This window comes from Eublepharis macularius, chromosome 4 (genome assembly GCF_028583425.1).
Source record: "Eublepharis macularius isolate TG4126 chromosome 4, MPM_Emac_v1.0, whole genome shotgun sequence".
In the NCBI taxonomy this organism is placed as follows: Eukaryota; Metazoa; Chordata; class Lepidosauria; order Squamata; family Eublepharidae; genus Eublepharis; species Eublepharis macularius.
The window spans coordinates 122,699,336-122,727,015 of NC_072793.1; the positions used below are offsets into that span (position 1 = coordinate 122,699,336).

A 27,680-nucleotide genomic window follows, 5' to 3' on the forward strand; every position below is an offset into this window, starting at 1 on the left:
AGTCCAGGGATTTTCTACTGATCTCTTACATTTTTATCCCACCTTTTCAAGGAGCTTGGGGCAGCATACATGGTTCCTCCCTACATTTTATCCTCGCAACAACTCTGTGAGTTAGGTTAGGCTAAGAGAGAATGATTGGCCCAAAATTACCTAATGAACTTCTTGGCTGAATGAGGTTTTTAAACCCAGGTCTCCCCAGTCTATTCCAATACTCTAATCATTTTAAAGTACTGGCTTATAGTTAGTTGTTTGTGGGGTTGAAATACTGTTTAGGAGCATTGTTGCCATTAAATTACCTATCCTTAAAACATCTCTCTAGAATAATTTTCTTTTCACTGTTATTTGAATAGTTAGCTGGTACACATCTTGTTATACTCACAGTGTTCTGGGATCTATAGAGACAGCTAGATTCTCTTACCAATGTTAGTATTTTTATGTTTCTCTTAGAAGAAGAGAGAATTTGAATGTAACATCACCATTCCTGTTTTGGCTTCTCACTATATAGTCTATTCAACATTATTGAATGTTGTGCTTTCAGAGTTGTAATTTGGCACGTGTTGGACTTTTTCCACTTTCTTAACACTAGATGGCATCATGTTCTTCTCTTCCCCCCCCCCCCAAAATTTCCCATGAAGCTTTGAGAGTTTGGAGGGGCTTTATAGTGCTGCTTCCATGGAAACCAGAACGCTGCCAGATTACAGGAACCTGTCCTCAGATTAGTGCAAGGATGAATCATCATTAATTTGCAACATTCCAGATCCACAGAGAGCAATTTCCAGTGTTGTGAAACCTGTATAATGATGGCAGAATTGAAGGAAATAACATGAGAAGTGACCCTAATTGACTCAATTAGGATTGGTAGGTGTTGTCATTATTGTTTTTATTTATCTAACACCATAGAAAGTGTTTTTCAAAAAGCTCCTGTCCGATCAGTTTATGGTCTAATTATGGTTATGAGTACCATTTTGTGGTTGAGAAGTAAAACCGTGCTCCTGTGTAACCTTTTATGCTCAGTAAAACACAGGCAGCATTTGCTAAGTTACATTCAAGTTGTTCAGCTTCTGGCTCTGCTTACTTAAAGATCTGGTAATGGTGCTTGCTGGTGATGCTGGTAGTGAAGCAGTCTGAGTAACCAGTGGTGGCTAAGCTGGGTTGTGTAATGTTTGTGCTACGGTTGAATGTACTATTGGATTGTCTTAAACCAGCTGGACGGGGTAAGTACGTTCTTCTCTAGCGTTCTGTATGTTGTGAAATGGGAGTTATTTCTTCAAGTTATCAAGAACAATAGTTATGCAAAAAGTAATGCCAGTAAACTCAGCTGACCCCAAGAAGGAGAAATGACACAGATGGCGCATCGTGCTGCCAAACAGTCTGCCACTGAAGCTCAGTCTGTAATGATGCATGAATATATGGGAGGATCAACCTGCAACATTGGACAAGACATTTGGTGGAAAGCTGAGGACTGTGCCTTGTTCTTAGGTCCTAGCAGAATGAAGGGGTTTCACTGGGCTCCCCCTCCTTTGGAGGCGAATAACTGAGCCCAAAGTTTTTTTCCCCTTGGGCAGATGCATGCTGCATTCCAAGGTCTTGGCATTTGTTTTAAAAATATGATGATAGTCTTTCAGAATAAAAGTGCAGATATTAATTGGTACAGCAGCTGAATCTGCTTAGGCCTACTGACTACTTAATGAGATAGCTCTAACGGAAGGAGCTTCCCGGATTCATTTCAGAGATGTGGATGTAACTCTGAAGTCTAATTTCCTCTGTATATGAAAGGGCCGATAGATCTTTTTGTCTTGGTAGGATACATCCACTTTTTCACCCAGAACTATTCAGACTCTTTGGTTTAACGATATGTCAGGGTTTGATGCAGGGTCACATTACATCTTTTACATAGTAATCCTCTAAATCACATGATGATAATGATTCCATTAAGACTGACCATATGAGCTCAACAGATGAAGGAAGACAAAAATCTGAGGTTATACATCCTTCAGTGAATCATATGTGCCTCTGTACCCAGATGAACTGAATGCACTTCTTTAGAGTTGCTGGCAGTAACTTTGGGAATCTCCAGACAAAGAGATAAGTATGATTTCACAGTTGCACTCTGAACATGAGGCAGTAGCATGCAAAGCTGAAGGTATGAACAAAGAGTTTTTAATATTTTCAATAAGCTGCCATATATTCTCTCTGCAAAAAATTCCCTGTGAAATCCCAGACCCAGCTGACAAAATCAGGTCCTGTCGAAATGGAATCTTCTAATGTCATTCAAACAGCCTTTTCATTTGTGACTAATTAGCTATTGGTTGTATATTCAGAGCAAAGTGAAATAGACTTTCTAAATCTTAAGAGTCTGTTCAGATGAAGTACTCCTCCCAAGCTTGTATCCAGACTGAAATGAGGAGCAGGCCTCAGGTATGTAAGGATGCCAGGTAACTCTCAAGAGACGTCACTTCATGAGTAAAACTTCTTTATTGATAAGATGCCAGTATCATACACTTACGCCATCTTTGCTAGGACTGGCAACTACAGCCATGTATCAAGCAGATATAGGTTCCCCAAGGCTACTCCTAATCCCCCCCCTTTTTCCTAACAGTCCTCTAACTCTGCAGACAGGAAAACAGTCTGTGTGATTCATGGACTGCTCAAGGTCAAGCAGGTTCTCAGGCTCGGGAGCAATTACAACAGGAACAAACACCTCCTGTTCCAGTTTCCCACCCCAGGTTTAAATAACAGAATCACCCAACAGCATCAGCTTCAGCTGCAGGGGGTATTGAATATGACAGGTGATCCTGAGCACCTGACAAGATATATATACCTACTTATTTCCATTGGCAGGAGGTAACAAAAGAGTTCTTAGCAGGCCCGATCTCTCTAGGACTCTCATTACGTTGATTTGATAAGGGAAGCAGAAGATGTACCACACTTATTCATGGTCTCATCAGGGGTAGAAATCTGGGAGTGATGTACCATTTGAACACACTCAGTGACACACGATATACAACAATTATTGTTGGTGTCCCATTTCTTTGTAATTTGTATGTTGCAAGCTAATGATTTAAGTAATAAATTGCAGTAATGTTCAGATGATGGTGAAAGGAAGGAGAGAAGAAGATGGCATAAAGCTGGATGCCAGAGATATTTCTGCATTGTCCAGTTTCACTGGCTTAAACCTAATTTTTATATGTGTGTGTTCTGATATGCTATTTAAAGTTTCTTTTATGGCTGACTGCTACAGACTGATATGATGCCTGCCAAATTGATAGTTAAGAGGCCGTTTGTTAAATCCTACCATGGAAGAAAGCAGGAGAGACAATATCTGTGCGATACAGACCCAGTGTATCCAACCAACCTTACTACTTTTGCCTTGAAGCTAGACGGCTGCTCCTTCACATCCCACCCTCTCCATTTGCAGTATTGTGCTTTGTCTGCTTTGTCTTAATTGGTCGTAGCCTTTATTCATAATGGGGCACCTTAAGCTATTCAAACACATTCTCTGGTTGTGTTCACATCAGTTCCACCCTCCTCCCCCAAACTACATTAAGAGTGCCTCAGTACATATATTTGCATGTACTGGCCTTTTGTTTGGAAATAAAAACGTAAATGAAACTAGGGAATGACTTCCAGCGAGCAGCCTGTTAATTGCTTGTGTGTTTTCAGCTATGAAAAGCTGCTTCATGAAGTTAACAGTGCATGAAACTTTAGAGCAGGATATTTTTGGGTCACCGAGGTCCCGGAAGTGGACCTGGAAAGAGAGTGTTGTACTACATTGTAAGTATTACAGAGTTTACTTCTTAGGCAGACTGAGCAACAGCTCCCGTGCCCAGATTGGTAAGGTGGGCAGGTGTCTTGTACATACCTGAGTTTTTATTTCTGTCTTTACTCCTTAGAAAATTTATACTCTGCCTTTCTGTTTAAAAGCCTCAGGAACATTCAAAACATCTGCAGATAATGTGACATCCCAGTTAGATCAGATGAGAGCAATTTTATCTGCAAAATGTTTAGCAAATTGATCCCAGCATGCCTCTGAGATATCTGTTATTTGCTCCCAGAGGCCTTGAGTCAACAAGCCTTTTACAATTCGGAATAGCATTCCTGGTGAACACTCTGCTTACACAAAGGTAGCAGAGAAGTAGCTTTTTTTTTTTGCCACTGTAGAAGAGGCCTTAAAATGGGCTCTTGTGTTTGGTAGGAATTGGCTTGCTACTGTTGCTCTAGCCGCTTGTGCCAATTGCTACATAGCATGCAGTTTCTCTGAATGAATTGTGTTTGTGATAGTGCTCCGTGGGAAGCAGCTCTGTCCATACTGACCAAACTATAGTGAAGCTGCACAAACTGGGTTGCTTACAGGTTGCATTGCACTTATGCCTGGAGGAGAAGCAACCTCTTGGGTGCTCTGTTTATGACCCCAGCCCAACTCAACAGGGCTCAGCTCACATTTGTGCTGCTGCAATTTCACCATGTGAATTGCTCCTGATTCTTTCCCAAGTAGCCTCGACTCATGAGGATGTGGAGTGGGGTATTCAGCCTGCTCTGAGCTAGCTTATACAAAAACTTCAGTTCAACAGTAGCATGATCGGCAAGAAAAAGCTCTGGCTTTTTTCCACCGCAAAAAGGTTATGACGGGGAACTTTTCAGCTTGAGTTTTCAGCTGATAAAAATGGGAAAGGGATAAAAGTGGAGCTGTGTGTGTGTGTTCCCAGAAGGTGTTCCCTCAAGACAAGAAAGACAAGATACTCAAAAAAAGTGAATTTGACTTGGTATTAGAGCTCAGGTGGAACACAGTCAGTTGGCTCTACAGTTGTCCATGTTTACAGCGTTGATAGAGTGGGAGTACTACTAGAGGCTAAACATCAGGTGCTGTGTGGAGTACAGAGAATGAGTATGCACTCCTAAGCAAAGTTATGCCCTTTTAAGTCCACTAAACTCAACAGCCTTAGAAGGGCATAACTCTATTTAGGATTACTCTGCGACTGTCCTGTGTAAAAACACATGCAGTGCCTAAAAGGTGCTTCTTGCCAAAACCTTAGCAGAAACATTTTTCACAACTTTACATGATCCTTAAGGAGTCCTACGCTGGCCAGGACTGATTGTCTATTAGTTTAGCTTCCTTGCTTTAAGGAAGAACACCTACTTAACCAATTTACTAATATCTTAGTGACACATTGGATTTACTTGTCTTTGCTTTAATGTTAATAGGGGTGCCTACTCTGAATTCTGAAACACATGAATGGTAATAGAAATTGAGGTCAAATGAGAGTTTGACTGGATAAGACTTGAGGTGGAGGGACAATTCCCAAGTTAAATATGTGCCACAAATTCAGGCTTATATTGGCTAAACATGGCAGTTCAGGAAACCACTTTTATAATGTGTGAAAGCAATAAAATCTGACAATACAGTGAGATTAAGTGTAAAGAAAATATTTGTATTAGCTCTGGAAAAATCCACAATTTTAAATGTGGGCATATTTCTCCATACTGATTGCTTTTGCTCATCAACAAGTAGGTCCTGATATTCCAGACCCAAATTCCAGATAATCTCTGGAATGGATTTTGTAATATATAAAAATATTCATAGGACAGAGTTGGGCAGTTTGTGGCATGATGGCTCAGTCTGGACCTGAAAGGCTTTCCTTGTGGACCCACTGAGAGTCTTTGACCTCCAAAACCTCTACCCCTCCCCTCACTAGTCACCTTGGCTGGTTTTTCCTGCAGAAGCTATGCCCAGAGTTTGGTGTCACATGCCACCTCCAGCCCTGGAGATGCCACTGCAAAACAGTTGATCATTGGGGCCGTGGTCCAAGGGCCAAGCAGGGCAGGTGGACATGGTGGCTGTGCAGAAGAGTCCTTGCAGAGCTCAAGCGTCAGGGCTGGTGTCTAGCTCAATGTCTCCTGGAGGACTGGATGTAGCATTGGGTGTTGAACAAGGAGCTGGGAAGACATACAAGGATGGTGGACGATGAGTGGTGCCTGTAGAGTCTGCTGAAGGCTATTCAAATCAGCCTTGAAAGGGAGGATCAAAGTGAAGTGAAAATCCCCTCCCTTCCCTAATTGAGGCCACATGGATTTTTCTCCAAAGTGGGAATAGAATCATAGAATCATACGGTTGGAAGGAACCTCCAGGGAGCAGGTGAGGAGGACTGGATTTGTACCTAACCCCTCCCTCCTAGGCTGAAAGGGCTCTTTAACTCCCTCTTTCACAGTATGGACAGCAACAAAAGCATGGTTAAGCAAAAGAGAGATAAATGGGAGTGAGAGCCAAATTGCATAAAGAGAGTGCTTTGCCAAACCCTCTGTTGTTCATTTTGAGCAGGATGGGCTTTAAAGAGCTCTTAGCTTGTGTTTCAGCTCATATGGGAGCAAGTCATGAGAAGAGCTAATGCTGCCAATTCCTTCAACCATTGCACAATTCAGAAGAGGGACCTTGTTTGCAACTGCTGGCCAAGGATTGTAAGAGCAATGGAAGGGTGTTAACTGGGCAGGATCTACAGATAGACTCTTACTGGAGAAAACTATGCAAGTGTACACATAGAGAAATCTGGGGAGAGTAGAGGAACAGAACATACACACAAACAGCCTGAGTGGGTAGCACAGGAAATCAGAGAAGGGACTTCATATGTGGCTGTGTAACCAAATGAAAGACATTACAGTCATGAAATGCTAATCTGATCCAACTTTGAGTAATTGTGTAATTTCCCTATGAATGGCTCTGAATTAAGACCCAAGGATTTTTCTTCCCGCAGTGGACGGTTCTTGTTTTGCCTTCTGTTCATCAAAATTGCCTGCTACGTATCCAAAAATAAGGCTCACAAAGTCCGTGATTCAACCCACACAGAAATGGATAGTGAGGAAAGGATCCCAATGGTGCCAACTTGGACAGAGAGGTCACAGAGAGATGCAAATTTGACCACGTAGAATGCATTGTAGGGCCTAACGTGGGAGTCTGAGAAGGCGGTTGGCACAGGGCTTAAGGAATGTGAGTCAAGCGTTGACGTTTGTCAACTCTGTTTATGCCAACTCTGGAGGTGGTGCCTTAGACCTCGGGGGTGCTCCGATCTTTGATTCAGCAGTGACCTCATTTGCTCCAGCATGGTTCTAAGGACACAGTGCTGAAGAGAATGTCATGGATGACTCTGTAGGGGTCAGTCACATCTTTGGCATTTCTCCCAGTTCTTCATTGTTGATTCTAGCAGATTGTTGACCCTGGCACCATCTTGTGGCTCAGATCCAAGAAAGTTACACACTTTTCTAAAAGTTACTTGGTACTGATCACAGGAAATGGAATAATGTTTATGGTATTGGCCGTCTCAGAATGCTTGTCAATCCATTCTTCCTCTCCTTTTCACAGGAGCATTGAACAGTGCAAACTCCTTTACAATTCTCTTGCTTGCCTGGCATTCCCCTGTTGTTGTCTTTTTCTTCCTCAAGAGCTGTTGTATTGGACTTGTCTCAATCTACAATGAATATTGGGATCATTTGCTTTCAGAAAAAGAACATGTATTGTTTCTGTAAATATTCATGCAGCTTTGTTCTCTTTTCTTGTAGTTGCCTGTCTTGTGTGAATGGGTCCTTCCCTTGCCACTGGTGTAAATATCGTCACATCTGTACCCACAATGCTGCTGAGTGCTCCTTTCTGGAAGGACGTGTCAAGATGTCTGAGGTAAGCAGAGCCCTACCAAACCTGCCTCTGTAACACTACTATGTGGCTCCTCCTCATCTCCTTAAGTCCACTTTTCCACACTTAACCTACATGATTTTGTAGCCAAGAGGGCTTGTGCAACTTTAAAAATACAGATCCAGTGTCCGAGAAGCAATATTGAGCACTAGGCAAGCCTGCTTCTGTAGTTCTAGCCTGGGTGTTCAAAAACATGAAAGGATTCAGGAGCAAGCTTCAAGGAATCTAGAAGACAGGTTGTAATAGGAAAAGGTGACCGAACTGAGTATGTTAAATTTAGGGCAAAGTTAAGGAGGGTGAGTATTGACACACTCAAATACTTTAAGAGCATGAAAGGATAAAGAGGGCAAGCAATTCTTCAATCTGTTCACTGGCACAATAAGAAATACCTGATTCAGACTCCGGGAACTAAAATTGGGTTATTCTAGAGCTACCTGACTAAAAGGAGGTTATGGCAACAGAAGAAACTGTGTGTGGTAGAATCTTCTTTTTGGAATTAGTAAAGGAAAGGATGGATAGGTATCTGATACATGTTGAATCCATCGGAGAGAAGTTTTGAAACTGTCCTCCGAAATACGTAATGCCTTCTTCAAGCACATTAATCCTAAACTCGTTGTACATGGATGCAAGTGCTACAGCATTCAGTGGAGTTGATTACTAAGCAGGGAAGATGCTGAATTTTGTGAGTGCCCTCTTTTGATTGTTCCTTATACTCTTGGAGAGGATGTTTTCTGTTACCCCAGAGGGTCGGTCCAGAAACAACAGGTTAAAATTAAAGCAAAAGAGTTTTTAGCTAACCGTTAGGAAGAACTTCCTGACCGTGAGAGCGGTTCCTCGGTGGAACAGGCTTCCTTGGGAGGTGGTGAGCTGTCCTTCCTTAGAGGCTTTTATGCAGAGGCTAGATTGCCACCTGACCCCAATAATGAGTCTCTGATTCAATATGAATCTATACAGATTGGAAGAGGGAAGTGTATGAAGGGATGTGCTGGTGCTAGGCTCTTGTGGCCCTTTCTTACATGCTCAGGGTAATGCTGATCGCCACTTGGGGGTACGGAAGAAATTTTCCTCCAGGCCAGATTGGCTGGGGATCCTGGAGGTTTTTTGCCTTCCTCTGGGCATAGGGCAGGGGTCACTGGGTGAGGTGGGATGGCGAGATAGCTATGAATTTCCTACAGTGTACAGGGCGTTGGACTAGATGACCTTTGGAGGGACCCTTCCAGCTCTGTTTCTAGGATTAGAAAATCCCAGTTTCTAACCTAGGCTTTTCCTCCTTGGAATAAAACCACAGTTGTCTTTTCATGTTTGTGCTGGCAAATTTTGATATTGTTATTACTGTCAAAACGATGCCTGGCATTGTATCAGTAGCATATAAATGGCATAAATGGTATAAATGTGACAAATCATGTATAAATGCTGTTAAAAGAATGTGAAAATGCTAATGAATTGGGAACACAAGCAACAAAAATGAGTGAACTGTGAAAAGGCCTGTGCAACAACACGTGGAAAGAAAAAGCAACTTTAAAAGTAGATTCATACAGCTACCAGTATTACAGGTACCAAGTAAGCGTATTTAAGGTGGCATCCTAAGATTTTTGTAAACCTGACAGGGAGACTCCATCAGGCATGAAGCTTCTGAAATGAGTGCCTTGCTTATGATTCTGTTGGTGGCAGGATGCTCTGTTTAACCGTGAAAAGAGGATGCTCAGTGCAGGGAGGATTTTATTTCTTTTCCTGTTGTCTTCCTCTTACCCAGGTACACACAGTTGTTGTGCAAACCATTAAGAGAAAAGCCTGCAGGCCAGAATGTCCATTTCATACCAAGTCATTGTACTCACTAGGATTCTTCCATTCCTCTTCTTACCTTATTAGGCCACCTTTTCAGCCTTCGTTAACCCTGTTTGTGCTGTACAGTGGCCGAGTGTTTATTCAACAAAATCAGTAGCGACTGTGTGCGAATTTTGAACAAGATTTTAAACTGGCAAACAGATGAAACAACACAGCAATTAAAACAGGAATGTCCTTAAAGAGGACTATATTTTATGAGCTCAGGAGACTGTCCATTCCTAAAGAGTTTGTATAAGATATTCTTTATAATGCATTCAACTTTCATCCAGAGCTGCTTGATCTGAGTGATGGGAGTTTAAAATGATGAGGCAGATCAGTGAATCTAAGTGGCAGGCCACGTGCCCTGGAGAAATCAGCTGGCTGAAAGACAGTTCTGGTTGTGCACACTATAATCACTATTAATTTGAAACATTTGTTGCTTGAGGTGTCATTTCTATTGGAGGCACAGGCAGAGTTCTGCTTATAGATTGTCGGTATGTAAGTAGTATTAAGGTAGTACAGTACATCAATTCATGAGCTCTAGATAATGGAACCGTCCTCTCACTTTGATCTGGATGATTCAGATATATCCTTGCACTCAGCATCTAGTTAACTTCCCTATATCAGAGCATTTAAATCCTGACGAGGTAAACTTCAACAATGTTTTAGGTTCGTTGTGGGTCTAATGCACAAATTAGAGAATCTCTGCTTCCATTTTAATCTTTTTTTGAAAGCTTACCTATTGTATTTTAACGTTAACTAAATCAACAAAATTATACCATCCATTATTGTTACCTTGATAATTAAAATGCAAGTAATTACATGAGTTCATAAAAGTATCTTACCCCAAAGATAAGCAGATCACAAGCAAGGAGCCCCTTCTGAGAAGCAGCTCCCAGACAATTAAGATTCCCGTATTTATAGATTTTGAAAATCATCGCCTAACAATAACTAAAACTATCCCATTTTATAAGGGCTCACATTATTGGCTAACTAATCATCTTATAACTTCAAAAGCACCATACAAGGTTATCTGTTCTTAAAATATCTTAAAATATATAAAAACAAGGGTGGGCTCCTGTGACAACTGATGGATGAAGAGGCAAATGTTTTGTTTGATGGGGATTTAAACCCCAATGTAATTTTTACAACTTTTTATATTTTATGCAAGCCTGGAGAATCCCTCAAGATTGCAGAACGATCTGGTTTGTAGCCCAGTTATCCTGATTCTCAGATTTAAGCAGCATGCAGGAACCACTTGCTATTAGTTATTTCATTCATTTGTTCATGTATTTGTTTATTAAAAACATTTACTAGCCACCTATGTATCTTACAGGTAGTCACATAATAAAATCATAAAATGAATAAAATAAGATAATAAAATGAATAAAAACAAAGTTTTAAAGTTTAAGACTGCCAATAAACATAGAAACAAAGCAGCCCTAAATTAAAATGTCTTCAGCTGCCTCCTGAAGATCAGAAGGCAGGCACACCTCCCTGGGGGTGCTATTCCGTAACTGTGGGACTGCCACCAAAAAGGCCCTCTCTCGTGTATCTACTAGGGGAGCTTCTTTAGCTGATGGAACAGTTGGGAGGGCCTCTCTGTGCGGTCTTAATCCCTGGGTAGGAACATGTGGGAGAAGACAGTATTTCGGATGCCTCAGTCCCAAGCCATGTAGGGCTTTAAAGGCCAAAAGCATCACCTTCAATTGTGCTCAGGAGGGGATTGGTAGCCAGTGTAATTGCTGTGATATTGAGGTTGCATGGTCCCAATAGCTGACCCCAACCAGCAGTCTAGCCACAGCATTCTGCACTAGTAGCAACTTCTGAATGCTTTTCAAGGGTAGCCCCAAGCAGAGCACATTGCAGTAGTCCAGTCTAGATGTAACTGAGGCATGGATCACCATGGCTAGATCTGATTAAGTCAGGAATGGATGCTGGGAAAAAGCCCTCTGAACCATTGCAGCCACCTCAATTTCTCAGGTGACTGCAGGGTTGAGCAGCACTCCAAAGCTGCTTTCCTGGCTTTTCAAGGGAAGTATAACCCTGTTTATGACAGGAGAGATCTCAAGTTCTTGGTTTTCCTTTCTACTAACCCAGAAAACCTTTGTCTTGGGATTCAGTTTCAGCTTGCTTACCCGCATCCAGCCCATTACAGACTCCAAGCACCAGTTTAGAACTTCAACAGCATCCTTGGAATTTGGTGGAGAAGAAAGGCAGGGATGGGTATCATCTGTATATTGCTTACACCGCAGCCCAAAGCTCCTGATGACCTCTCCCAGTGGCTTCATATAGATAGATATTAAATAGGATGGGGGATAAGATTGAACCTTGCAGAACCTCACAGGCCAATGGCCAAGGGGCAGATCAGGAATCTCCAAGCACACTCCATCTTTGAATTATATCTTCATTTCTGTGAAGGTAGACATTCTTGTCATTTTCAGGTGCTTCTGCACCTGGGCCTCAAAACATACTATTTATTGATATGGGATAGACAGCTTCTAATCCACACAAGGCCATATAATTGTGTTACTTCTTTGTTTCTTGCCCCTCTCCAAGGCTGTTCTAATCTGTGTCTCTAAAACTCCATTTTGGCATGTTTAGCTGAGAGGCTACATCAACTCTGTCTTTGGTAAACAGAAACATCCTCCATGATTTTTTGATCATGTTCGGCGACTGTTCCCCTTATCTTCATGGCCATGCCTATGGACATGTATGTAGAGCTGTATATTCTAGTGGGTTATTTCCATAGTGCAGTGCTCCTTCTCCCTCTGAGGCAGGAGGACATCTTGGGTGTTTCCTTTTGCCCAATCAGGGAGGCAGGAAGTTGAATTTTCTTTTTTCTTCCTCTTCCTGTTGGTGCCTGGAACACCCTGCTTTCCAGTTCTTTCCTGCCTCCAGGGAGAGCAGTCGCTTAGACAGATCCTCTGTCTACCTTCTCTTATTTGATCTATATTCCTTCTCTGACTCTTTTCCTTTCCTCCCTTATATCTCTCAGTCTCTCTCCTTATTATCTTACCCTCTGTCTGTCAAGTCCCTTGCTCCCTCTGATCTCATTTGAAAGTCATCCACAATGGACCCCAGAGATTCAGAGGAGAGCTTTATGGATGCCGAAGAAGAAGCTTCAGCAGCAGCGATCCCGACTGACGAGACAGCTGGTCTACCCGGTACCGTCCTGCCCCTCGGGCTGGAACGGTTTCCCGGCACCTTTCCGGCCGGCGAGCCGTGTAAATCCTCCAAGAAGCATAGGAGACCAGCGCTGGAGCCAGGAACCGCTTCGCGCCATTCTGCAGAGTCCGAAATTGGCGCCAAACGAGATGCCCCAGAAAGAGCGGGAAAAGCCGACGAAGCTCGCGTCTTTTCCCGCGCGGCGCCGAAAGACGTGCTTGCCAACCTCCCGCCGGGAGAAACGGCTAAAAATTTTTCCGGACGGAATTCCACTGCTCCAGAGGCCGAGGTCAACGAAGAAGACCAAGGTATTGTGCCCAGCGAGGTGGAGCAGTTCCTGCAAGGCAGCATTCGCTCCTTCTTAAGGCAGGCTGTTCGGGAGGAGGTTGGGAAGATCTGTCACCCTCCCTCCAGGGCCCTTAGTGATCATGCCTCTTCCCCCCCTCCACCCCCCAGCAAGCAGCGTCGGACTGCATCCGCCTGGCCCACCAAGGCGGCTCAGAAATCAACCCGAGTTCACCCTGGGGAGTCTGATCGGTATTGGGGGGGGGGAGTCATCCTCAGACAGCGAGGACGGGGCTGAAGGGGAATTCCTCTCTGAGGAAGAGGAGGAGGAAGCCCTCATTCCAGAACAGTCCAACAGACTTTTTAAATTAGAGGATTATCAATATCTGCCTTCCAAGACCTTAGCAGCACTAGATCTACAAGAATCCTCAAAGGGAGGTGAGGAAGATCCCAACTCTGACAAGGGATCATCCAGGCCAAAGGGAAACAGGGAGTTCTTTCCTAGAGATAGCACCCCCGAAAGGGTCTTTCCCTTCCCTGAATATTTTGAAAGGCAGCTAAGGGCAGAATGGAGGACCCCAGCAGCCTCTAAACAATATCATAGCTCTGTCAAAAAACTTTATGCCTTACCTTCTTTTACCAATGAGTTTTTGCAGATCCCCAAGGTCGACGCACCTGTGGTTGCTCTTCAGTCCTCTGGCCTACTAACAGAAGACGGGCAAGGGGCCGTCAGAGACAACCTGGATAAGAAAGCAGAGACTGCCCTTAGACGGGCACATGAAGCCTCGGCAATGGCAATTAGGGCTGCCTCATCTGCATCCATCGTCTCCCGGGCAGCAGTGGTATGGATCAGGAAACTCACACAACTGCTTCCAGGTAACCGCAAACGCTTGATGGAGGGGGCCAACAGAATTATGAAAGCTAGCGCCTTCACGGCGGACGCCACGTTGGACGCCTTGTCCTTTTCCTCCAGAGCCATAGCCTCCATGACGGCTGCCAGGAGACTTCTGTGGTTGAGGGCTTGGCCAGCAGACTTGCACTCAAAGTTTATACTTATGGCTTACCCATTCCAGGGGGACAAGCTCTTTGGCGAGTCCCTAGACAAGGTGCTAGTGGAGACGCGCGACAAGAAGAAGGCCCTCCCTAAGACGATCAAGAGGTCGGATCAGCGCGTTTACAGCTCCCAGTCCTTTCGTTCTCACCAAGTACTTCCCAGATTTCGACGGGACAATAAGAGATCCTCCTGGAATTCACCTAAGCCGAACCACAGAAAGACCTCCTTTGGAACCAGATCCTACAAGACGTCTCAACAGAGAGGGGACCGACAGGTTTTCGACTCCAAGGCCCCTAAGTCCTGACTCACAACATCTTCCGGTGGGAGGGAGACTCCATCATTTCTTAGGGACTTGGGAGAAGAGCCTCGCGGACGCGTGGGCCATCAAAGTTGTTTCTCAAGGTTACGTAATAGAATTCAAGTCCATCCCACCGGATCGTTTCCTCAGATCTCCACTCCGAAAAGACCCAAAGAAAAAGCAGATTACATTCAAGGCCATTCAGCACCTCTTAGAAATCCAAGCGATAGAGCCAGTCAGCCATCTCGAGTCAGGATCCGGAGTCTACTCCATCTTCTTTACAGTCCCCAAAAAGAACGGGGACTGGAGGGAAATCCTGGACCTAAAATTCGTCAACCAGTTCATTCATCTGAAGCACTTCCGGATGGAGACACTGCGGTCCATATCGGAGGCTCTTCGCGAAGGGGAATTCATGACATCGATAGATCTCACCGAGGCGTATCTACACATTCCTATTCACCCCTCACACAGGCGTTTCTTGAGATTCTGCGTCGCCGGTCGCCACTTCCAATTCAGAGCCCTGCCCTTCGGCCTCGCCACAGCTCCCAGGGTATTTTCCAAGATTCTGATCAATCCCATCGGGCGTCTTCGAGAGGCCGGCATCCACGTCCATCCGTATCTGGACGATATTCTATTGAGAGCAACCTCCAGGAGCCAAGCAACTCAGGACACCTGGACAACAATCCAGTGTCTGCAATCATACGGTTTTCTGGTCAACCTGAACAAATGTTCCTTGAGTCCGTCTCAGTCGATACATCATCCGGGCATGATCCTAGACACCAGGAGGGGACTTATCAGATTACCTCAAGAAAAAATACTAAAGACCAAGGACCTGGTCAAGTCCGTGATCCAGGAGCAGTCGACGTCCTTGTTGAGACTTGCGAAATTGATGGGCACGCTGGTGGCAGCATGCGAAGCAATCTATTGGGGTCGTTTCCACTCCCGGGCTCTGCTCAATTTTCTGCGCCCACATCAACGTCGTATTATGACCAAGACAGACTGCCTAGTCAAGGTTCCATGGCAGGTGAAGGAGGCCCTCAGATGGTGGACTGTAACGGCCAATCTCCGTCAAGGCAAGTCGTTCCTCAATCCTCAGAGAACTCAGCTGTTCACGGACGCCAGTCTGTCCGGCTGGGGAGCGACCCTGGACGACCGCCCAGCTCAAGGGACTTGGTGTGCGGAGGAGTCTCAACTTCCTATCAATCTGCTGGAGGTCAGGGCGATCCGCCTGGCCTTACTCCACTTCTCCGAATTGATCCAAGGCAAGCATGTCTTGATCAGGACAGACAATGTGTCCGCCAAGACATACCTGAACAAGCAGGGCGGCTCCAAGTCTTCCAGGCTACACAAGGAGACGATGAGGATCATCACGTGGGCGGAGACGCACTTAGCATCTCTTCAGGCGGAACACATAAAGGGGACGGACAATTTGCAGGCAGACTGGCTAAGCCGTCAGACCATTCAACCAGGGGAGTGGTCACTCAACCAGGAAACGTTCCTCCTGATCACAGACAGATTCGGCCTTCCGGTAATGGACTTGTTCGCGACCCACCTGAACCGGCAGACTCCTCGATTTTTGTCTCGGTTCTTTCACCCTCTAGCAGAAGGGATAGATGCCTTAACCTCACCGTGGCCAGAGGGTCTGCTGTACGCATTTCCTCCCCTCCCAGTTCTTCCAAAGTTACTGAGGAGAATTGCGGACTCGGCAGCGGAAGTAATAGTGATCGCCCCATGGTGGCCCCGGAGACCTTGGTTTTCCTCCCTGCAATCTCTAGCTGTCCTTCCTCACTTCCAACTCCCCATCACCCCGGGTATGCTACACCAGGGCCCGATACTTCACCCAGACCCGGACTGGATGTGTCTGACCGCCTGGAAATTGAGAGGCACTACCTTTCCAGGTTAGGGTATTCGACACAAGTAGTCAAGACAATGCTTTCTTCCAGAAAGAAATCAACGGCAAGGATATACAATACTTCCTGGAAAGCTTTTGTTCGCTGGGCCAGAAGGAAAAAGATTGACCATCTCCGACCACACCTAAATGTGATCCTAGCTTTTCTTCAAGACGGACTGGATGCAGGCTTAAAACCGGCCACGTTACGCAAGCAAGTCGCAGCCTTGTCCTCGATACTATTCCTCCCTGACGGGCTTGGACTGGCCAAACATCCACATATTCGGCGTTTCCTGCGAGGAGCAACCCTTCTGAGCCCTCCAACAGTGCACCGTTTCCCTACGTGGAGGCTCCACGTAGTTCTGTCAGCGTTGACCAAATCTCCCTTTGAGCCTTTGAGAGAGGTACCCTTGAAGTGGCTGAAATTAAAGACTCTTTTCCTAGTAGCCATTACATCAGCGAGACGAATTTCGGAACTTGGGGCCCTCTCCATCAAGCCGGGGCTGTGCGAGTTCCATATGGACAAGGTAGTCTTACGCACAGATCCCACTTTCTTACCTAAGGCTGTCTCCTCGTTTCATAGGTCGCAGGAGCTGAACTTACCATCCTTCTGTCCCAAACCGGCACATCCAAAGGAGAAGGAGTGGCACACCTTGGATGTCCGCAGGGCTCTCAAGGTCTACCTGGTCAGGACCGAACCCTTCAGGAGGTCGGACTTCTTATTTGTCAACACATGCCCACCAAACGTAGGAAAAAAGATGTCAAACGCTACAATTAGCAGGAACATCCGTTCATGTATTGCAGAGGCTTACAAAGCTTGCAACAGAGACTTGCCTCAGGGCATCACAGCTCATTCCATTAGGAGCGCAGCGACAAATGCGGCCTTACACAACAACGCTTCAGTGGAAGAAATTTGCAGGGCTGCAACGTGGTCGAACATATCTACATTCGTTAGACATTACAAGTTAAACCTCTACTCTTCCTCCGACGCTGCCTTTGGAAGAAGAGTCTTACAACACGTGATGCAAGACGAGAACCTTGACCCGCCCTATCGAGAGTAACTGCTTTGGGAGCACCCAAGATGTCCTCCTGCCTCAGAGGGAGAACGGACCTTTGGACACTTACCGTGAAGGGTCCTTCTCCTCTGAGGACAGGAGGACATCTTGCCCTCCCTAGGTTTCTCGCTCTTGCTAACCTGTTCACTTTTATCCTCACTGGGTTACACAGTTCTCACTTTTTCAATGTTCTGTGTTATATTGTCCGTTTACTAAGCTCTCAGTTTTTTCTATTCCCTCTTAGTAGGGTCTCCCAGTATTTAGTGTGTTGAGACTGTTAACCTTCTTTTACTGCTGTTTGGAGTCACCCGAACTGGAAAGCAGGGTGTTCCAGGCACCAACAGGAAGAGGAAGAAAAAAGAAAATTCAACTTCCTGCCTCCCTGATTGGGCAAAAGGAAACACCCAAGATGTCCTCCTGTCCTCAGAGGAGAAGGACCCTTCACGGTAAGTGTCCAAAGGTCCGTTCCTTAAAAAGGAACAATATTCATAGCTTTTTTTTGCATTTGTTCTAGAAGTTCACATCTTTGGGTACTTATATAGCAGCTATTCATGTTACACCATGGGGGCTAGTTGCCTAGCTTGCTCCTATAAACTGGGTGAGTGGTGAAAAGTCTATTTTGAGCAGGAGGTGTAAACTTTACACAATATGACATCTTGTTAATTTGAAACAAAATACCTCTCTGCAAATAGGGTTTAGCTTTGGGACTTGATTCTCAGTACCAGTTTAGTTCTGGAGAGAATGGACTAGACATTTAAAAAAAAACTATTGTACTCTGTCTGGTAAAGCATGCCTTTGTCTCACTACTCACTAACTAACCACAACAAGGCCTCACATTTAGGATCAGGTTAAAGTGCTGTGAATTTCTGGGAGACTTGAACCACAGCACTTAATTGTTTCAGAAATTAAGCACTGCTTCTAAACTCTGCTGTGAAGAGTCTCTATTAAAATCTATTGCTCTCAGTTGCTTTTTACTTAATTATCTGAATAGTGTTGATAACCTTTTACATGCTTATGAGTTACTCTGGGTCAACCAAGAGATGGTGTGAGCATTTCAGTAAAATGAGGCTATAGAGGACTATTTAAATACCCTTGAAAGTGTGTGATCTTTGAGATTCTCAGAGGCAAATGTGATTCTTGAGCAAGTACTGTGAACAAGTAAGTTATCAGTACTTTAATTTTTAATAATATTGCTGCTGGAGATAAAAGAAGGCATGCCACATTCCCGACAAATTCCAGATATGTGAACACTGGTGTTAAAAATAAGTTTGTGATGAAGGAAAGGGCACTGTTTGCATATGTTCAAAGAAACAAACTTTCTCACATATTCTAGCAAGAAGTTATAACACTGAAGATAAATTCTGAGGCTAAGCCCTAATGAACCATGGTCCAAGGCAAGTGCAGTGTTAATTGAGATGTAGCACTAGCTATGCTATTTAGAATAATAATAATAACTACTACAACATTCAATTTATACACCGCCCTTCAGGATGACTTAACACCCACTCAGAGCGGTTTACAAAATATGTCATTATTATCCCCACAACAAAACACCCTATGAGGTGGGTGGGGCTGAGAGAGCTCCTAGAAACTGTGACTGACCCGAGGTCACCCAGCTGGCTTCATGTGGAGAGTGAGAAATCAAACCTGATTCTCCAGATTAGAGTCCTGTGCTCTTAACCACTATACCAAACTGGTAATTGTATTGAGTGTATTGTTAGAATTCAATAAAATGCTATACTATTTGAATTATATAAGAATGCTGTGCTAGCCTAATTATATTCTTTCCTTTCAAAATGGAGGATAGAACTAAAAAATGTGGACCAGTGAGAGGTGTAAAACTATCAAATTCTTAGTTTAGAGGTATTTTATGTATGTATGTATGTATGTATGTATGTATGTATGTACGTACGTACTTACTTACTTACTTACTTACTTACTTACTTACTTACTTACTTACTTACTTACTTACTTACTTACTTACTTACTTACTTATGTCATTTATAGGCTGCCTTTCTCTCTAAGACTTGAGGCAAATTACATAGTGTGAGATTAGTATAATCAGTATCAAGGACATTTCTGTAAACAATGTCGTAGGATAAATAAATACAAGTTTACAAAGACATAGCATTAGCAAGAATCTAATACAGAGTTGAAGAAATGCTGAAACAGAACATAAGCAGTACTAGGACTGACTTTAGACAACATATAACTGTCCTGTAGGATCATACTTGAAGCACAAGTAGCACATACTGCATATTGTGGGGACCTGGATAATGAGATATAGAGTTGGGTGTCAACTGCATATTGATAACATCCCACTCTGTAGCTGTGAATGAGTTCTTCTAAAGGCTTTATGAAGAGGTAGAATAACATGAGAGATAAGATTGTGTCCTGAAGAACCCCACAAGATAATTCCCGTTCTGGAGATAGCTGATCTCAGACAGCAATCCTTTGAGTCCGTTCCATGAGAAACTACACCAGTCCAAGGCACATCCTTTGAGGCCTACTTCTGTCTCTAAATTCCTCAACAGGATGGCATGGTTTACTGTGTCAAAGGCTGCAGATAGATCCAGGAAGAGCAATAAGGAAACATGACCTTTGTCTATATTCAGATGGAGATCATCCACTAAAGCTACTAGAGCTGTCTCTGTCCCATGATCTGGTCTAAATCCAGACTGAAAAGGGTCCAAAGTGCTAGTGTTATCCAAGAAGATCTGGAGTTTAGGTTACCTAAGATGCTCCAAATTGTTTCATCTAGCAGTAAGAATGTAATTGGTATGAGATTCTACCTAAGGCATGCCAAGAGGGGACTACATGCACATGAAGTATTCAGTAATGCATTTGTAAAAATTTGGTGTAAACAACTTGGGTCACAGCCAGATGACCTTTGGGAATACCTTCTGTTGATACTTTTCAAATGCATCTATGTGGGGTCTCTGCAAAATGAGATAAATTCAAATATTTTGGCTGCTACCATGATTTCTGTCCTTTACATTGCTAGCTTACTCCAGAAGTGAGAATCAGGCTATAGCGGTTATAAGGATATGCCTACTATCAGTTTTTTAAAGGCTGGTAAAAGCCTGCTCAGCAGTGTGTTTGTAGGGAAAATGGTGTCGAATGTGACCAAGAAAGTGTGGAATCTGCATCATCCTGTCTTTACCTCAGACTCTTTTGGGGTATGTTCTTTCAGGAAAAATTGTATCAAAGCAGCTGTGAGGAAACCTGCTGTGGCTGCGGGGTGGCTGGAAGTGGGACAACTGCATAATAACATTGTGTGGTAGCCCCCCCGCTCCCAAAAGAATGGTTGCAGTTTTGGAAGTGAAACAGAGCAGAAGCTCTGTTTAGAAGCAGCCTATGCTATCTAGATTAAACTATGTAGAGAGCAGGATAACACAAGGTGTGTGAGCTGAGTAAGTTTAGTAAATAAACTATTTTTAAAAAATTTGTTTTGGAAAACCCAGAATCTGCAGCCAATGTGAACTAACAGAAGATGTTTTCCTGGGGCACCCATAGTAGTCTGAGAACACCAGATGCTGTAGCTTTGCTGAAGCTCTGATGAAGACCTGGTCAGCAGTCTGAACTGAGACCCCGGCAGCTTGATTTAGTAATAAATAATAAATGCATATGAAGGAAAAATGTTTCCCACTCCTAACACAGTAACTAACATTGGTGCTCTTCTGGAGGTTGTGGATCAGAATATGTATTAGCACAGTGGGGAACAATTGTTTTTCATGTATGCCATCCCTAAAACTTTAGAATCTGACAGGTTGTGAGAGTTTTTTTAAAGAATCAGTTTTTAACATCATATTCATTCTTTTCTCAGAATTGCAAATCACATCAGGCACTGTATGACATGCCGTCTTACTTTTTCCTGTTTGCACTGTCTTCTACAGGAAGCAAGAGATTTAATTTATTTTGTCAAGATTATGTATATTCCTACCATTCTATTTAAAATAGACCCATGGTAGGTCTTCTTGAGGATTTGTCAGTGTTTTTAATTGGGTGATGTGCCTGGCCTAGGAAATGTTTCTTCTTTCCCCCAGTAAGTTGTATATCCTGATCTGGCACCTCAGGGCCAAAAGGTCAGAGTCGAAAACAGGGGAAGTTTCTACCATAGCAGTCTGGTAAATTGTAGTGGGTTTGTTTTCCTCACTCTAGATCAGCAAGACACTATGAAGACTTAGCCTTGTTAGCTTTGCCGGAGTTGCAGCATCATCTGCCCTCAACTGATACCCTGGGATCATTTGGATATAGGGGAATTATTATGGTATATGGTATCCAGTGATATCCATCCACCTTTTCGTAGGTCCCCCTGTCATTCCCCCTTCCCCTCAAAGCTTAATTTGATTCCAGTATAGCCAATACTGAGTCCCAGAACATGCTTGGAGGCCTTAGCCCTGGAACATGTAAAGTAATTATGAGAGAAGAACAAGTTTAAACATTTTCCTTGCTGCTGTATAGCTACCAAATTACCCCAATAACCTGGGTCTGGATAGAACAAGTGAGGATACATGTAGGAGCAGAAATCTCACCCCCCCCCCCAATCCACCAGTCCTTCTCTCTGTGCTGTTTGCATTTTCCCTCTTTCTTCCACCCCATTTTCTCTTGCTCTCACTCTGCCCTCTTTGATGGCCTCCATTTTCCCTTTGCCTGCTTTGTCATTTCCCTCCCTCTTGTAGCCCCTACAGCCCCCCCTTTCATTCTCTGTTCCTAACCTTCTTATCTTCTCCCTGCTGGCCTCCCCTTCAACCCTTCTTTCTCTACCCCCTCACTCCTTTCGTTGTATACTTTTTTCTCCCCTACCCTCTCCATTGCATTCTTTCTATCCCATCTCCCCAACCCTCCCTGTCTTGTGTTTACTCCAGTTGCTCAGCTAATCCTTACTTTAAAAAGGGTTCTTTTAAAAAAGGCCCAAGAGGTGTTGTATTAGGGTTGCTAGGCAACCTCATAAGCCAACCCTGATCTCACAATGTAGTCTCACAAGACCTTGGACAGAATTATTTTTTAAAAAATTGGCTTAATTTTTTTAAAATGAGATTTCTGGGGATGTGGGGGTTCCTCTGCATTTGTGGGAATATCTTCCCTATGTGCATGTAGCCCCATTATGTGGGTTTTAAAAACCATACTCAGGGACCAAGTTTTTAAGACAGACAGGCTTGAGCCCCAGTGCTTTTCTTTTTAGAAATCACTTCTTCTCTCATAACAGTCTGACCTCTTTCATCCTCTTTAAAGAGAAAACTTCTGTCATCCTCTTATGAACACATGAAGCTGCCTTGTATCAAGTCAGACCATTGATCCATCTAGCTCAGTATTGTTGCCTCAGACAGGAAGCCATTCTCCAGGGCCTCAGAGATCTTTTCCAGAACCTAGTCCCTGAGATCTCCGACTAGACATTCCAGGCATTGACTCTGGGGCATCATTTATGTAAAGGATGTGCTCTACTCTGAGCTATTGCCTCATCCTATATGCGCTTCTTAATCTTATTTTAGAATCTACCAGCCATTATGTTCTTATAGCCTGATCTCTAGTATATTCCCCTTGTGTTTGGCACAGTTCAATTTTCTCAGCTCTTGAGTAAGATGCTGTGTAGAGACCACCTTGCTTATATTTAGCTGCTTCCTTGCTTGGCTTCTCTCCTTTCATATATTACACTGCACGGGGCTGTGCTTTTCTGGATATATTGCTCTGTGTTCGGCTTTGGCCAGCTTGACAGCGCTTGTGCAATGTTAGATGAATCCCATTCTAATCTTTTGTTGTGAGTGGTGGCATAGCAGAGGTGCTGCTCCCAGCTCAATTTTTCACTCCCCTCTCCCTCTGTTATTTCCTACCATGACTCCTGTCTCACGATCTCTCCAGGCTGACAAGTGTCAACTCCACATTGAAGAGGTTGAGCTTCTGGCGATGAACAATTAGTTCCTTCCCTTCTCTTCACTCCGCCCTTTATCATCTCTGGGCATATGGGCCCTCCAGGAGAGAACCGTAGGAGACTGGCAGTTACTCATTCCAGACCAGCACTCAGCCTTCAGAAACATTATTGTGTTTTTGTGGGCTGCTTATATAGGAGGGAAGGAGGGGCTCCTTTTATTCATTTTGGGTCAAAATGTGTCAACTGTTATCAATACAGAAGAAGCTAGTGAGTAAGACAAGAAAAGGAGCACCATCTTATATGCACAAGAGCTGAGGAATGGGATTGCATATACATTTTTGCAAGCAGCAAGATGTCTGTGTTCTCTCTAAGACTGGCCGTCATCACATGGGCATCTGTTCCGTTAAGTTTCCAGAAAATAGCGTCCTTGTTGCTATCGGCACCATAATGTTTCCTTCCATCACCTTGCGCCTCTTCGCGCTTCCAGCTGTTCACACCTTAGCGCTCTGTGCCGTTCTCTCAAATGGGTGCAGAAGCTACTCCTCCCCCCTTTTTAAATTTTTTTTTCTGTATAATTCTGCTATGACGGAATTTCATTATATAAATGTGACAGTAGCCCAACCCTGAACGAGCCTGATAGGTTGCCCAGTTTTCCCGCTCATGGAGTGGCCAGAACATTGGTTGGCCCTTTTATTTTCCAATTTTAAAATTCCATAAATAGCCCTTTGTCTGCCAAAAAGGGCAGATAAAAGTATGCATTATATTGCTATTATATTATACTGTTACAAAAAAAATTAAAAACACAAACCTGAACATGACTAAAGACAGCCTTTTTCTTGATGTATGGTTTTGGGTAAAAGGGAAAACGTCTCTTAGGGCAATTCAGTCGGTTTGAGGTGTTATCTTCAGTAGTTTGCAATCTTTTATTGTGTAATGTTGCAATAGCGATATAGGGACCTTCGTTTAAAAAAAAAAATCGGTGCACTCGAGACGCGCGTGAAATGGCTTCTGGGATTGAGAAGCGGAAAAGAATGATGGAGGGATGGGCCTATGGCGTGGCGAGGCGATAAACATCGATGCGGGACATTCACACTGAGATGGATAATATCGCGAATATCAAGATCAAAGTAGAAGAGAGAAACTCGCATCAGTGTTGGAATAAGGTGGGGATTTGCCGGGAAATTGCGCCATTTTGCTAAATTTATGCCCGTGTGACGACAGCCACTGTCTGCTTTTCTTGTGATATGCCCAGGATATGCTGGGAATAACTGGTGCAGGGCTCATTCAAGTTCCTTTCCCCCCCAGGAAAAGTAGTATCCCATTGAAGAGTTATTACTACTTTTCCCATATGACATCTGAACAAACCTTGAACATTGTGCTCTACAGGATTACCCCCTGAAATGGCAACTTGGACTCTTTGCCAGGAAGAGAATTATTTTTAAGGAGGAATGTCTGTCTGCTGTTTCAAACAACATGTTGGGAATGTGTTCCTAGTGAGTTAATGAGTGCCAGGTCCATAAATAATAAGACCAGAACATTACACGATTATTTTGTGGAAAATGATGTGGACCTGGTATGCATGACCGAGACCTGGGTGAGGGAGGGCGAGACAGTTGCTCTGAATGAACTGGCCCTGCCTGGGTTTTTGGTCCTTCTTCAGTCCCGAACAGGAGGCGGGGGTGTGTGGCAATTCTTGTCCGAGAGTCTTTCTCCTTCAGGCCGTGCCTTGCCACGTCTGCTAGAGGTGACGGCTGAATGGGCCTTGGAGCACTCAAAACTATTGGTGTTGGGTGACTTCAGTGTCCATGCTGACGCCGCCACCTCTAGTCAGGCTGTGGACCTGGTGTCCTCCATGGCCACACTTGGACTCTCCCAGATTGTTTTGGCCCCTACACATCAAGCAGGCCACACGCTGGATTTGATCTTTGAGATGGGGATGGGTGTGGTACTGGAAACAACTGAGTTGGTGCCATGGTCAGACAATGTGGTCCTGAAAGCTTGGCTGGATATCCCACCCCTCCCTGTGCAAGGGCGGTGAGCACATTTATGCTTGCCTGCGGAGACTTAGGGATCCATTTGGCTTCCAGAATGCTCTGCAGGATCCGATGCTCCCTGGCGGTTTGTTGGATGAGCTGGTGGAAGATTGGCAAGTCCGTCTTTCTGAAGCCATCGATAAAATCGCGCCCCAGATTCGGTTTAGTTTTCCTGGCCATGTCGGACGCTCCTCTCCGCAGGTCCGGGAGGAAGCGGCAGAGCAGCTTGACCGGGTGGTTGACCTGCGAAGGTTAACCCCCAGGACTCCCAGGTAGGGGGTCAGGGTCTGGAGCGCTGCGGGAAGAGCCCCCTGAAGTCGATCCAGGGGGTAAATAGCCCGTCTGCTCCTATGGAGGCCGGCAGACTTGCGCAGCACATCGCGTGCTGCCGGGCCATGGAGAACGGCAACAAGCAGATTTAAGGTGAAAAGCCTGTAAGTAAGCGGATCCCTTCTGTTACTCTAAGTGTATGCGAAGGATTGGTGGGAGCTTAAGAAGGTTCGGATATCTTCCCCTTCATTGAGTTTTGGAACTTAGTTGGCGGACCCCCTCCCCCCCCTAAGATGGCGACGAAAAAGCAGAGCCCTGCTGTGGGCAAATCAGTTTCGGCTGTGTTGCAGGGGAAGAGAGAGACTCTTGAAGAGGTGGTTAAACGGTCGGTCGTTGAAGCTATGAAGCCCTTTGTTGATAAGCTAAATGAAATCGGACAAAGGGTTGGCTCAGTTGAAAACGAAGTGAAAACCATTAAAGATGTAGCGCTCGAGGCAGAGAAATCTGCTCGTGAAAATGCAACACTCATGAGAGCTACAAACAAAGAAGTAAAGCTTTTGGAGAATCAATTGATAGGACTACAAGTGGATCGTGCTCAGACGATATTGCGTTTACAGAATGTGAAGGAGGAGGAAAGTGAAAATTTAAAGGATTTGGTGTCGGAACTTTTGGTATCATTCGCAAAGGCAACTAAAGAAGAGTTAAAAAGCGATAATCTGGAAGTTCGTCGGACATCTTCAAAATATGCAACGGAGCGTCAGCTGCCTCGCGAGATTATTATTGACTTTTCATCTAAGAAGACTCGGGACACCATTTTATATAATTCGACTAACGTGGACTTGGACTTTCTTGGCAACAAGGTTAAGATATTGAAGGACGTTCCATTTTTAACTCGGAAAAGAAGATTCAAATACAAAAGGTTTGCAGGTCTTCTGAGAAGGCGTGATATAAAATACAAATGGTTATTCCCGGAAGGCATCTGGTTTAGATATAAAGACCAAGCCTACAAGATAATATCGGAAGTACAGCTGAGAAGAGGAAAAAAAAAAGGAAGTACAGCTGAGGGATTTTGTGCTTAATCATCAAGAGTTCGAGCAAGAAGAAGATCCAGAATCTGAAGGGGGGAGTGGGGAGGAGGGAGTGAGCGCAGCTATTGTAGCTGTTCAAAGAGAACTGAGACCGAGACGTGGGGGGGGGGGGGAGAAGACCAGATCCTGACTGTAGTTCGTATCTTATAAGATCTACCAATCTAATAGCATATTAGAAAGTTTAACTTTAAATAATTGTATTATAAAGGGAATTCAATACTTGTAATTGTAGTCTGTGTTCTTACGTTGTTTTTTCCCTCCCCCCTTGTTTCTTTTTTCCTTTTTCTGTTTGTAGTTTTGATGTTAGTAATTAAAATTAAAAAAAAAATTTAAAAAAAGATAAAATCGCCCCCCGTTGCCCTCTCCGCCCCTGTACCAAACTAGCTCCCTGGCATACAGAGGAGCTACGACGGAAGAAGCAGGAGCTGAGATGGCTAGAGCGAGTATGGCAGCGAACTCACGATGAAGAGGCAAGAACATCCTATAGGATGTTTATGAAAGCCTATGAGATGGCAGTGAAGGCTGCAAAGAAAAGAGTTTTATGCAGCCTCCATTGCATCAGCTAACTAACGCCCAGCAAACCTGTTTAATGTGGTTCGGTCTTTGGTCTCCTTGTCAGGAGGGGACCGTCAAAATTTAAAATCAGATATTGGCTTTGAAGCTTTTGGGAGCCTTTCCCCCCGCCCCCTCATGCAGGCCTAACCATCCTTGTCTCCTCTAGTGTTGATTTAAACTCTACTAATCTCCCAGGCTGCCCTCCTATTGCTCAAGCCATTATGATAAATTGTGGAAGTTCTCCTTTAATAATACTAAATATTTATATTCCACCTTCCTCTGATAGATCTATTTTGTCCTCCTATTGGAGCAGTCTGGCTGCCTATCTTGAACAGCTAAAACAAGAATTCCCCTGTGTAGAAATAATCTTAGCTGGAGATTTTAATGCAAGAGTTGGTAATAATATTTCATCTCTTTTTAGTAATTTGGGAGCTTTTTTTGCTGATAAAATCTTGTCTCCCCGCCGTGATCTCCCAGCCACAGTTGATACAGTGTGCGAACTGGAGGCCCCTTGGCTGCCTTCTGGGATAATATTAAATCATTTCAGCCCACTCTCTGGGGATGAGATTGACAGGATCCTGCGAGCAGTTAGCCCTACCACATGCTCCTTGGACC

The 27,680-nt window shown here is 44.2% G+C and overlaps 1 protein-coding gene across 1 annotated transcript in view; it reads left to right on the plus strand.

Moving 5' to 3' along the window:
* Positions 1-27,680, plus strand: part of PLXNA1 (plexin A1) — a 418,114-nt gene that overhangs the window by 247,068 nt on the left and 143,366 nt on the right. The window contains exon 9 of the mRNA XM_054978424.1: positions 7,549-7,663. Within this exon, the coding sequence (XP_054834399.1) occupies positions 7,549-7,663 (115 nt within the window). The remainder of the gene's footprint in view (positions 1-7,548; positions 7,664-27,680) is intronic.